The following is a 13,469-nucleotide window of genomic DNA, read 5'->3' as shown; positions in this document are numbered from 1 at the left end:
TACCTGGTTCTTTTCGTCCTGGTTTTTCAAACCGCCTGTCCCCCCTAAAAAGGCAAAATAGCAAATTACCAAAGCATTTGGAAACACTTAAGACAGGGAATGGATCACAATTATTTCTGTGATGCACGAATAACAAGTTGAAATAATGTTTATTAATAGCATACTCTGGACAGAATATATATACAGATATAGGTATCAGAACAGGTAACAAAAGTCATTCTGAAGACAAACCTGTAAAAACGTGTGTTACTGGTGTATTTCTACTATTCATTTGCCCTAACGATCAATGTTTTGTTATATTATTGAAGTTCTTAATAATATTTGTTATTGTCAATGCATGCTTCCTATTTTAGTGAATGCTAATGTTCCACAAATATCAATCTATATTAGTTTGATGACACTAATTTACTTGCCTCATTTTAAAAAATCTGATCTTGATCTGTCTTCTCATAAACTAGGATAAGTTTATAAAAATATAACACATATGAAGGGAAATCCCCACTGGTTAACTAATATTTGCTTGTTGGAAAAATATAGCTGATGTTTTCTCTCTCAGCATTTCAGGAAGACATCGGGAAGAATTAATTTTACCTTTTTGAGTCACAATTTGTCTTTTTCCTTATGTGGATCAATTTATTTCAACCCATTAGAATACAGTTTAGTTGTTTTATGTTAGAATCCACTATGCTGCTTAAGATCATTCAAGTGGTTTGTGCTAGCCCAATACAATTTGACTTGCCCCCACTCTTTTAACAGTTAAATCAAATGCCATTAACACAAACTGCTTTTGAAATTCTCCCTGGTTTCAAAAGCATTGCCTTGAAGCAGAGGCATTTGCTGTTGAGAGAAATAAGTCTAAAGTCCTCTTCTGATTACAGATCTAATTCCTTATTTCTTTGGATACTGACCATAATCTCTTCTCTCCTAAGCAGGTTCAATTTTTCCTTGTTCTCTTAGTAATTCCAGATAAGTACTAAGCTATGATGTCATGAAGGCTACCAATTTCAGATCTTTCTTAAATTCTACAAGGGATAATTATGTTTTGTAACTTGATTTCCTGAATCATCAATATCATCCAATAGTGCCCTGGTTCAGTTAGCTTGTTTAAGCATTTTTATCCAGCTGTTCTTATAGAAGGCTCTGTCACTCATTTTAGATCTTATAACTTCAAAATTTATGGAAATAGCTGGACCTCTATAGCTGTTCCATACATTTCTGGAAGGGGAGTTGCTGCCAACCCTGGCTCCCCGGCAAGTGTAGTATACTCATGCTCATGGCGAAATAGGTCAGTGCATCTGGTTGTTAACCAGAAGGTTGGTGGTTTGAGCCCACCCAGGGACAACTGTAGGCAGCATTCCTGCACTGCCAGGGGTTGGACTTCATGATCCTCAGGATCCCTTCGAACTCTACAATTCTATGAAATCTATGCTCACAAACATGGTGGCCACATCTGTGACAAGACACCTAGAAGGACAAACTTTAGAGCAGCCAGGATTCTACCAACATAACAAGGTATCTGAGCTTCACAACAGATGCAGTCCATGCCAATGTATATGTTTATTAAATTACCTTTCCTCCCAGCTCTGGGATCTGTGCATTTCTCTGCCCCCTCCTCGTCCAAATCCACCTTCTACATCATCAAAACTTCTTTGGTAGAAACCACTTTCTCCTCTACCTCTGCCTGAAAGACAAAATATGGTTGAGATCTTATAAATTTTACCATTTTCCTTTGGAACCAACAAGACCAAAGCTGATTCTTGCACTTTGCCAAAGTGCCATTCTTCCTTCAAAGCGAGCTCTTAGGGAGACCAATTAGAAAATGCACATTGTTTGATTTTTCATAAATCATAGGTTTATAGCAAAGCAGGTGCTGTCTTACATGACAGGTAACTACTGGGCCATGGGTGGAATCCGAACCACAGAGAACCATCAGTTGGTCCAGAGAAAGTGTTGAGTGCTCCTGGCACTTGTCCTATTATGACTGGCAATTCTATAAAACAGAATCAATAAATGATGTTTCCTCTTCCTTAGTCACCAGTAAATATTAAGAAAACAAAACTAATAAAGTAAGCAAACACTTAAAACAAAACACTGAAACTACCTCTTTTACATCTTACTTGTACACCATTTATTATCACTCCACTTTAGCTGAAGGACTGCAACTTTCCAGTCATATTTGTGAGCTCAGTAAGAACTTAAATTAAAAAAAGGAAAGGAATAATCATGTGTGCATTGCTAGGCAACCACACAAGCATTCCTTCTAATTTCTGAGTTACTCCCATTTTCTGCTCCCCCACCAGCATGAACCCTGCTGGAAAGTTATGCAGTTGTCACTTCTCTTAAAAGTAGTGGCAGAAACAGCACAGGAATTACTAGCACAGGCGTATGGCCCAATGACAACACTAGTAGTACTAGATTGCCAAATACTGTTGCTACAGTAAAAGGTTTTAAGAGAGGAGCAATTTAATACAAATACACTTTTCCCCAGCACACAGTTAGGACACTCTACTTTAGGAACATTAGCAGAAAATACTACAAAACCAAATATGCAGTGGGGAACATCATCAAAGTATGCTTGCAAGATTGAAAAATTAAGCATAATCACTGCTAGATTATTTCTTTTTCATATCTAAAGATCTCCTGCAAGAAGGTCACAGTAAAAATGAGCAAAGAATAGCACAAGCATGATTCTACAGAAAGCCTACAAAACTGTCATTTGCCATCATCCTTTAAATAAATGCCTGTTGAATTTTTTTTTATGCTACCCAGTTTATGTAGACAATTAAGAAAACATATTTCTGCAACAGCTAGTTGATGGTCTATTATTTAAATGCTTACATGGTTACTACTGTGTACAGATACTGTTTTTTATGATATAGCGGATTATGATTTTTTTTATAAATAAAGAAATAAAAACAATATTATTTAAAGCAGGGATGGTTAACTTACGGGTGACAAACAGCCTAGAAGAGAGATACATAACTAGTAAAATGGTGTTCCAACAAGCCCCACCAAAATGTTATTTTAAAAACCTGACTGCTCCTATGAATCCTTCGCTGTGATGCCATATGGCAAAAGGCTTTTTGTGGCCCCAAGGCACTCCAAAATTTTATTTTAAAAGAAATTCCTAATTTTAACTTTAAAAAAAAAAAAATTAACTTAATAACCTTTTTTATAGACTGCTCCCATAGATATCCCACTGTGATACCAAAAGGTTTTCTGGGCCTTCCAAATATCAACGTTTTATTATTATTATTACATTAAAAAACCACACCACTCCAACAGGTTCCCTGCTGTGATTCTGTGATGCTAAGTTTATAGGCCCCTCCCACTACACCCAAAATGTGTTCATTTCTATAATAACAAAAAATGATCCCGGATGCTTTGAAGCTCTTTACATTCTTTTAAATTATTGTCTTAAGTAGTTTTTGTTCTACACTTCTATGCTACAAATATATCTATGACCAGCTCCATGCAGTCTGTTAAATGAATTCAACTATTACGTCTACATTTCTTGCAGGTTGTTATAACTATTTTACATCTGTTCATTCTACTACCTCACATTGCAGAGGAAGTCTAAGATGGCCATTATGTGGGCCATTAAGGGCAGAAATTGTTATCATTTTCCCGTTTTTGTAATATGCAGATGGCTTGATATATTCTACTTATTTATCCAGTGAACTCAAATATTTTATAGGAAGAGTTGTTATCTCAGCTCCTACCTTAAAATCCACTAAATATTGTTTTCCTTCACTAAATCCAGGAATATTGGTTAAACATTGGGAAAACAAAACACAGGATGTGTACGTATATTGAAACTTCCTTAATTACCGTATTTTTCGCACTATAGGACGCACTTTTCCCCCTCCAAAAATGAAGGGGAAATGTGTGTGCGTCCTATGGGGCGAATGCAGGCTTTCGCTGAAGATTGGAGAGCGAGAGGGGTTGGTGCGCACCGACCCCTCTCGCTCTCCAGGCTCCTGGAAACTCTGCGCAAGCCGCGGGAGCCCTCCCCCGGCTTAAGCAGAGCCGCCTCTTATCCCGAAGCCCCGGCGTGCTGGGCAGCCACACCGTGGCTTCGGGTAGTTCCGCGCAAGCCGTGGGAGGGCTCCCCCGGCTTGCGCAGAGCTGCCTCTTATCCCGAAGCCCGGGCACACTGAGCAGTCGCGCCGGGGCTTCGGGTAGCTCTACGCAAGCCACGGGAGGGCTCCCACGGCTTGCGCAGAGCAGCCTGTTCTGGGGGCTGGGGTCGGTGGAAGCTCGGGCTTCCCCCGCCCCAGCCCCGCGCCTGGGGGGGAAATAATTTTTTCCCCTTTATTTCCCCCCCCAAAAAAAAACTAGGTGCGCCTTATGGGCCGGTGCGTCCTATGGGGCGCAAAATACGGTACTTTGCAGTACTGCAGCCCTTACCTTCTCTCATGCTAGGGCCCAATTCTATCCTAGGTTCACTCTCTTACTGGCTTACATTTATTTTTTGTAACATTTATCCCATCTTTCCTTCTAAAGAAAGAAAAGCCATGGCAAATTATAAACCCCCAACATCTTCATACGAGGTTAAGCAGTTTAATTCTAAAATGTAACAATGACACTACTTTACATTCACAAAGCCTCTCACCTCGGCCTCTAGAGGAACTTCGACCTCGAGGAGCCCCTACCACCGTTCCTCCGCCTCGTCCCATCAATCGTAGGACAGCAGCACTATTTACAGACATAGAGAAATTTCTCTGCCGAAAAGAAGAAACATGGTGAGAGAAATATTTTGTAACAATACTATCATAAAATCAGACCTATCTCCCCTGCCCCATCAAAATTCTAATGTATTATTCAGCAATTTTCAAGCTACGTAAGTATTGCTGGTGAACTTCTGAGATCACAATTTTCAAATATCAAAATGAGCTTTTTGCATATGAATGCTCTAGAATGTTTGAACAGTGTTTGACTCACTAGTAGAATATATGTGAAAGGAAAGAGCCCATGTACAATCTTGTTAAAATGGATCTCAGATATACAGCAAGGCTAAGAAATAATTCTGCTTAGACCTTGAAAAGTTGTTGCCAGCAAGAACAGCAAGTACTGGGTCAGATGGGCCAACAGTCCAGCACACTACAAGATGGCTTCACGTGCAGTTACTTTGCATTTGTGTATAGTGGATGTCACTTAAGACACCAGGGAATGATTTTTCTTTTTCAGATTAAAGAAAGTGGCTTATGTTTCAAGTTATAAGAATTACACAACACAGCAAAGCACTTGATTATATGCATATTCAGATACAATATTTGTATTAGGTTCAAGCCTTGGATTAAAGTGCTCCTCCCTTCTCTCCAGCCCTGCTCCAATATGCATAAAATGAGAAGATTGGATTCTGGTTTAAACTATCTATAGTTTGCTAGTACAGTGGTACCTCGGGTTAAGTACTTAATTTGTTCCGGAGGTCCGTTCTTAACCTGAAACTGTTCTTAACCTGAAGCACCACTTTAGCTAATGGGGCCTCCTGCTGCCACTGCAGCACGATTTCTGTTCTCATCCTGAAGAAAAGTTCTTAATCTGAGGTAATATTTCTGGGTTAGCCGAGTCTGCAACCTGAAGTGTATGTAACCTGAAGCATATGTAACCCGAGGTACCACTGTATGTCGAACTAGGAACTCTCTTAACTGATCTGTGTGTAACACAGTGTGTAACACCTGCTGTACAGTGGTGCCTCGCAAGACGAAATTAATTCATTCCGCGAGTTTTTTCGTCTATCGAATTTTTCTTCTTGCGAAGCACGGTGTCGGGAAAGTTTTGGAAAAGCTTCAAAAATCACCAAAGTCATCAAAAACCTCAAAAAAGGCTACCACACCGCGTTCTATGAGTTGCTCCTCGAAGTCAAGTCGCAACTGTATTAACGGTGTTAAGAAAAAGGAAACAAACTTGCAAGACGTTTTCGTCTTGCAAAGCAAGCCCATAGGGAAATTCGTCTTGCGAAGCAGCTCAAAAAACACAAAACCCTTTCGTCTAGTGAGTTTTTCGTCTTATGAGGCATTCGTCTTGCAGGGCACCACTGTATATGCTATTCATGAAGGGGTTTCGTGGCTACAAATGTAGAAACATAAGAGGACACCTAAAAATTATTACTTGTAAATCCCATTGTGTTCAGAAGGAATTACTGTGGATTTTAATATTTATCATTTAAATTATAATTTTCTAACGGCTTTGGATTTGGTTTTTTTAATTGTGAGTCACCTTGAGCAATTATTTGGATAGGCAGGAAATAAATGTATCAAATAAAGGAGAAAGAAAACAGAAATACAGAATTCAAGTATAAAATATTATGTCCTCCTGCAGTGTATTCTGTTGAAGCTTACTTGCTTATTTGTGGGGGGTAGAAGGCAACCACTTAGCCTATAAACAGATTTTCAAAATTCCATTTCTAAAGTTTCTGAAATAATTACCATATTTTTTGCACCATAACACTCACTTTTTTCCTCCTAGAAAGCAAGGGGAAATGTCTGTGCGTGTTATGGAGGGAATGACTATGGGTGGCATGCCTACGGATTTTCCTCCTCTAAAAACTACGTGCGTGTTATGGTTGGGTGCGTGTTATAGAGCGAAAAATACGGTAACTAGTAATTTCACAGCTTAAGCAATGGGGAAGGGAACAATACTTTTTTACATCTTTCAAATATGTGTTAAAAACTCCCTGCATTACCGTATTTTTCGTTCCAAAGGGGGGGAACCGGCCCATAGGACGCACCTCGTTTTTTGGGAGGGAAATGAATAAAAAAATATTATCCCCCCCCCGCCCTGGCTGCCGCCCCAAGCCTTGCGCTCACCTGCCCGAAGCACGGGGCACCCTCCGGAGGGCTCCCCGTGCTTCGGGCGACAGGCTGCCGCCCCAAGCCTCGCGCACCGGGCGGGACCTCCTGCCGGGCGCGCAAGGCTTGCAGACACTCGCCCAAAGCACGGGGAGCCCTCCGGAGGGCTCCCCGTGCTTCGGGCGACAGGCTGCCACCCCAAGCCTCGCGCACCGGGCGGGACCTCCTGCCGGGCGCGCAAGGCTTGCGGACACTTGCGGGGGCTGCAGGCTGCTGCCCGCAAGCCTTGTGAGCCCGTGGGAACTCCCACCGGGCTTGCAAGGCTTGCGGATAGCTTCCTGAAGCCTGGAGAGCGAGAGGGGTCAGTGCGCACCGATGCCTCTCGCTCTCCAGGCTTCAGCGAAAGCCTGCATTCGCCCCATAGGACGCACACACATTTCCCCTTCATTTTTGGAGGGGAAAAAGTGCGTCCTATGGGGCAAAAAATATGGTAACTTGCATACTTTGAATACCCTGTAAAATTCTCTCAGCGTAAGATTTCCCGAGCCATAGCAGACATACAGTGGTACCTCAGGTTAATAACTTAATTTTTTCCGGAGGTCCGTTCTTAACCTGAAACTGTTCTTAACCTGAAGCACCACTTTAGCTAATGGGGCCTCCTGCCGCTGCCCCGCCGCCAGAGCACGATTTCTGTTCTCATCCTGAAGCAAAGTTCTTAACCCACGGTACTATTTCTGGGTTAGCGGAGTCTGTAACCTGAAGCATATGTAACCTAAAGCGTATGAAACCCGAGGTACCACTGTATTTAGAATGAAGCATACCAATATCAATTCCAGTTGAGTATCACCCCAGGGCAACTGCTTTGTATTTGAGTGCATCTCTCTAAACCTGAAGGATCAATGAGATACAATAGTGGAATATTCCACTTTTCCTACATTAATGAAGTATAAGGCTTATAGTAGTAACTTGGTTCTCAAACGCCGAAAATCCGGAAGTGTTTTCAAACATTTTTCGGAGGCCGAATGTTCAAAGCAGCTGTCGGCTATTGTTTCTGGGGCACCTGCACTAATCAGAAGCTGAACCTTGGCTTTTGAACATTTCGGAAGTCAAACAGACTCCCGGAACAGATTACGTTTGGCGCTTTTGTTTTTGCTATTTATTTTGCGTTTTTGAGGCTTTCTTGGTTAATTTGTTTTTGTGACTGTGTGGAACCCAGTTCAGCTACTGATTGATTGATTGATTGATTGATTGATTGTGTGACTGTGGTAAGGGATAAAAGCCCCCCATTCAAAAATGACTATAATAATTTTAATTTTTATCATCTACAATACTGTCTTATTTATTTTACACTGATTATTGCCTGCATTTCATGCATGAATGCTCTCATTAGATAGTAAAATTCATGTTAAATTGCTGTTTGAAGGGTTGTTTTTAAAAGTCTGGAATGGATTAATCCGTTTTGCATTACTTTCTATGGGAAAGTGTGCCTTGGTTTTGGAACACTTTGGTTTTGGAATGGACTTCCGGAATGGATTAAGTTTGAGAATCAAGATACCACTGTATAGAAATTCCAATTTTCTGTTTATTCAGAAACCAACCTGTTCTTCTTCTGTAAAAGGTACTAGTGCCAAGGGTGGTAAGGGCTCCTCCTGTAGAATAGGCAGAAACTCCTTATCAAGAAGGTCTGACGGTATCTGCAAGGGAAGAGAGAATGTAGCAAAATACATTGAGCCTCAAAACATAAATGCCATGGACAATACCAATAGCCAAAAGAAAGTACAAAGCAAATAATTTTTTCCCTATTTCTTTTTCCAGATCTCAATATCTATTCAGACATATCTGGAAACCAAAAATGTATACTAATAAAATGAATTCTAGCAACTACTAAAAATGCCTTCAGAACCCTAAGCAACTAATGACCTTTCAAAGAAGTTTAGAGTTTTATGAGTTTAGCATTTTCTCATTGGTTTCATTAGCATACACCTAAAACGATGAATGGATTTGCAAGCAATCAGACAGGAACATTCTTCTCCTAACTTACCTTACTATCTTTCAGGAAAAGTGCTAACATTTCTTCTCTCCCATAACGATAATCTGCTAATTTATACTTTGGCAAAGCTGGAGAAAGGGGAGGAGATGTCACACTCCCACCACTAGACAGAGCTCGCAGCCTATAAGAGAACAAATAGGGAAGAGAAAATTAAGACAATCAGTTATGTACTCTGCTGTCAGGACAACAAACCTTCAGACTGCAGTGATGTCAAACAGAAATCCCTTTCTATCCTGCAGAAGTAGCTAAATAAAGCTATTTTTATATAGCTTTAGTTGAAAATTATTCACAAAAGACTCTTAAATGCACTTCACATAGTTTTAATGTGAAGTTCATATGGAGTCAACAGTTGGGATTTTTAATTTTGTTCCATTATAACTGATGTTCTGAATTGGCTGTTGCTTAGGCCAATACATCTAAATAGGTCACCATGTCATTCGCATTACAATTACAGGCAACACATGTGCAAAGGTGGTTATCAACATACAGACATTGGAGACCTTATACCACCATTCAGCACTGTCAGACAAGTGCTGAATCCCATGTGACTCAAATGGACCTGCTTTATTTTTCATTTTTTTCTAACGCCTGGCACAAAGGAGCACCAAACTGAATGACTAAAGTTGCTACCAGCTACCCTGAACACATCTGGGTCCTTCCCCTCAATCATCACTCTGTAATGCTTCATCAGCACTCAAAGGAATTCTGGACAAAGTAAGATGGCAGTGGTTCTAATCACAGTATTCCTCCTGAGATGGGCAGTGCTAAAAGGCACTACCGCCATCTCACCACAGGTCTCTGCTATGACTTCTCTCACTAGTGGCATTGCCACTGGTCCTCACCACTCCATCTCTCAGAGCCAGATGAACTGCCACTACTCTTGGTCCCATGATTCCCAGGAACAAACCTGACCCTGGCTCTGTAATGCATATGCTGTTAATAGTCTATGACTAAATATACTGAAAAGAAAAGCCTACAGTTTGAAGAAGTTGTTGCAACATAAGTATAAGATAAACAATGGCCCAGATTAAAGAACTCTATCTGCCCAGAAGGGTTTTATACTTGCTTTCCCACTAACAGCATTCCTACAGCCATGCTGCGTGGCAAATAGCTTCTGGAAGTAAATGGACGTTTAAAAAAGCTTTGTGATACAGCATGAGAATGTCAGCTGCTCAAAGGAGAAAGTTCAACTTGGCTGGCAAAAACTCCTTGCCCATGTCTAATTTGCTTTTTTTCAGGGCCTAGTCACAGAAAGCAGTATGCTACTAAGTACTGAAGGATGTACTATGATGACAAATTTGAAGATTTAAATTTATTTCCCCATTCTCTTTCTCATTCACCATCTATTTTCATCTTCTCAAATTCCCCTCTACCTAGTCTCTTGAAGCTACTTACTTCAGAGACCTGCCCTACACTCAGGGAGGCTACTGTACTCTGAACTAGATGGGACCCTGAAGGCCTATCTACCACATATGAGCCTGTCAGAGAACTCACTGTTTAATAAAGAACTATGTATACTGACCCTTAGGGTGAAAGGTTAGTGTGAAAAGCTTTCAACAACATCTTGTAAAAGTTACAGATACTAGCTGACCATGCAGGAAGCATTCCACAGTGCATAGAAATGCTATCCTCTTCCCTTCCTTTACCAGGCTGTTTACCCTCACAGCCTGCTCTACAGTGGATTGCAGCATTAAAGCAGCAGGCCTCCATCCTGCCTGCTGCTTCTTAGCTCTTGAAGAAGGCAGGGTATAGAAGCCTGAACAAACCCAACGTGTATAAAAATCATTCCATGTATTATGTATCCCTTATTCTGATTCTGCACATGTGCCACCAAACTTATTCTGAATTGGAAACCAGAATTATTGGGGATGCAGGAAAGTGATCTGTTCTGGATCCACAGCAGGCTTTCAAATAACAGTTCCATCTTTTTTTAAAAAAAGTTTCAGTGTGGTTTTCACTTCAGGTTCAGTTTGATTCTGAGTCACAACATGCATTTTCTAAGGTCTGAACTTTATTTTAGTTACCACATTTTAATCAAACACAAATAAAACTAATACCTTATTCAGACAACCCCCCCCCCAGAACTAGGAATGGGTCACAGGTTTTTACACTCCCTCCTCGTGAATGGATTCCCACCAGCATTTTACAGCTGCTCTAACCAGTTTCCCATAATGTCTCAATTGGGCAACTATTATCAGCACACAACACAACACAGCAGCCACATTTTGATGTTATGCTAAACCCGTGAAGTGTGATGTGAACTGGCCTTTGGCAGGAGAAAGAGTTTGGTTTTGAAGCCAAATTGCTTTGAATTTTGAATCCTAAACTGTGATTATTGTTAACTATGGCTTATTTAAACAAGCTGGATTCATAACCAATGGTTGGACGTTGGTCTATTTTAAACAAACTGTTAAGATAACTGCAGTTTCATCAGACAAGATGACAAATGAGCCATTTTTATGCAAAAAAAATGGAAGCAAGCATAAATGCAGCTTTATTTACATTATGTGCTTTATATTTTGACAACTCCAGAATTATGTGTCAGAGATCTCCAAGGACAGAGGTTTTCAGACCAATGGCATCATAGCTGCTGTCTGTAACAGTAACCAGTGACTAAAGATTGTGATTTGTTTCTGTGTATGTTGTATAAAGTGTAAATTGTAGGTAAATGTAAACCTATCTAAAATAATACTGTTGAATTAAAAGGCAGCTAAACTGAAGTCCAACATCTGCACAGATTTGAATCTCTTTACAAGTATTCAATAAAAGCTACTGCTAACTAGTGGAAAGCCAGCAATCAAAAAGTTACTCTGAAATATTACAAAAACTATATAATGTTAAAATCAAAGCTTATCTCATACAACTTTTCAGATCGCTGCTGCTGTTTATAATTTAGGAGGATTCAAGGCACTCCAACTAGCAATTTGGGATTAACTCTCATTGGTTTGCTGCCACCATGTGGTAGCACTTTTCATGACATTTAAATAAACATCACTTGTGAATAACCTTCCACTTTTATATGAACCAAGAATCTGAAAAAATAAGTACTATATAATGGATATGAAAGGTATCAAAACAATACTTTCTGAAACTCTAAAGCAGAGGTAAGGAACCTCAGGTCCAGGAGCCAGCTATAGCCCTCCAGGCCACCATGTCTTCCCAGGACACACACGCCTTCACCCTTTACTTGTCCTGCTCCACACTCTCAACTGCCTTAAACTGTGATGACTCTTCTTGCTTGCTTACCTAAATGGAGGATGGGGAGATGTGCATGTAGGAACCTCTGGTTTTTGTGTGGCTGGAATGTAGCCTACCGGACAAAGGCCAGACTCATCTTTATAGTTTCTAGCTGAAAGCTGCCCACAAAGTAATGTGGCCCTCAGGTAGACCCCAATCCTGCTCAAAATTAATGTGCCAAAAAGTTACTAAAGATTTTTAATTAAACTACCGGTAATTGCTATTCTCCATTTTGCTACCAAATGGTTTTTAATGCGCGGTTAAAAACAAGAACACACATTAAAAATTATCTATTAGACAGATAGGAAAAAAGAAGAGGATTTTCATAATATAATTTATTGAACAATGCCGTGCATTTGATATATGCCCATTAAAAGCTTATATATTGTTTTATATTGATTTGCTTCATAACTGGAATGCATTTATGGGAATCTAATGCCGAAACTACACATTACACGTAGTTCTTCTAGGGCCTGTTGCTTATAAAATAAAACCAACTGAGGTTGCAGTCTGAAGCAGAGGGGAAATAGAACAAGAGACTTTTAACTCTTTCTATTTGTTCCATTTTCCCACCAAGAATTGTACCTTAGATTACTTTTACGAGGGTGTAAGAAGTTTTTTTTCCAAAGTAGAAAATGAAACAAAGCAAAATGGTTAAGAAACCCCCTCATTAGTCTTCCACTTCACATTGCTACCTTCTCAGCTGTTCTAAATAAAAATAGAAAGGCATAAAATGCATAGAGGCCTCCAAGCACTTGGTGACTTTCTTACTTCCAAGTAAAAGCAAGAGTAGTGTTATAATGGTGAATTCACAGCAGCAGTTTTTGCTTTGTACCTTCTTTCTGACAAAAACTTCTGCTCAGCAGACTCTCCCACTGGTGGGAGGGGAAACAGGTGATTTCTGCCAATAGCCGCTTCTCTCTGCAGCCCCCTATGCTGCCCTCATCTGATTTTCATTGAAAAACATTTAAGACTAGGAAAGGAAGTTGGAAATTGTTTCAGAGGAGGGAGCAAGGAACGTGCATTCCCAAGATTACTTCCTGCTTTTCAAATCATGGTTTTCAAGAAGCAGGCATTATGTCTGCACCAGGCTAATATGCTTATTAGTAGCAGAAGGATGAGAATGAATGAAAATATCCTGTTGAGCTGTGAAGTATTCATCTTTTGAATAATGTACTGTTAAGTATGCACGTTTGCACAAAAAATGCCATTAAAAATATAGTATATTAACTATATACACTTTTCCTGCATGAAGGTATTTTATCCACAGGTAATTTTAATACCAACAGTATTTTTACTGTAAGGAATGGCAAACTTTACTTGAATAAGCAAAGGTGATCCTTATCCATTCTTTCCTGAACATCCATACTGGATGATGAGAACAAGTT

The 13,469-nt window shown here is 40.1% G+C and overlaps 1 protein-coding gene across 2 annotated transcripts in view; it reads right to left on the bottom strand.

Annotated features, from left to right (window-relative positions):
- Positions 1–13,469, bottom strand: part of GIGYF2 (GRB10 interacting GYF protein 2) — a 73,787-nt gene that overhangs the window by 46,652 nt on the left and 13,666 nt on the right. For both annotated transcript variants that reach the window (XM_081191385.1, XM_081191386.1), the window contains exons 3-7: positions 8,836–8,965; positions 8,393–8,488; positions 4,616–4,724; positions 1,570–1,681; positions 4–44 (exon numbers count right to left, since the gene is read on the bottom strand). In XM_081191385.1, coding sequence (XP_081047511.1) covers positions 4–44; positions 1,570–1,681; positions 4,616–4,724; positions 8,393–8,488; positions 8,836–8,965 — 488 coding nt within the window. The remainder of the gene's footprint in view (positions 1–3; positions 45–1,569; positions 1,682–4,615; positions 4,725–8,392; positions 8,489–8,835; positions 8,966–13,469) is intronic.

This window comes from Podarcis bocagei (assembly GCF_964188305.1).
Source record: "Podarcis bocagei genome assembly, chromosome: 4".
NCBI classification, from domain to species: domain Eukaryota; kingdom Metazoa; phylum Chordata; class Lepidosauria; order Squamata; family Lacertidae; genus Podarcis; species Podarcis bocagei.
Note: the sequence above shows the minus strand (reverse complement) of the source record. Positions and strands in the feature narration are given on the sequence as shown.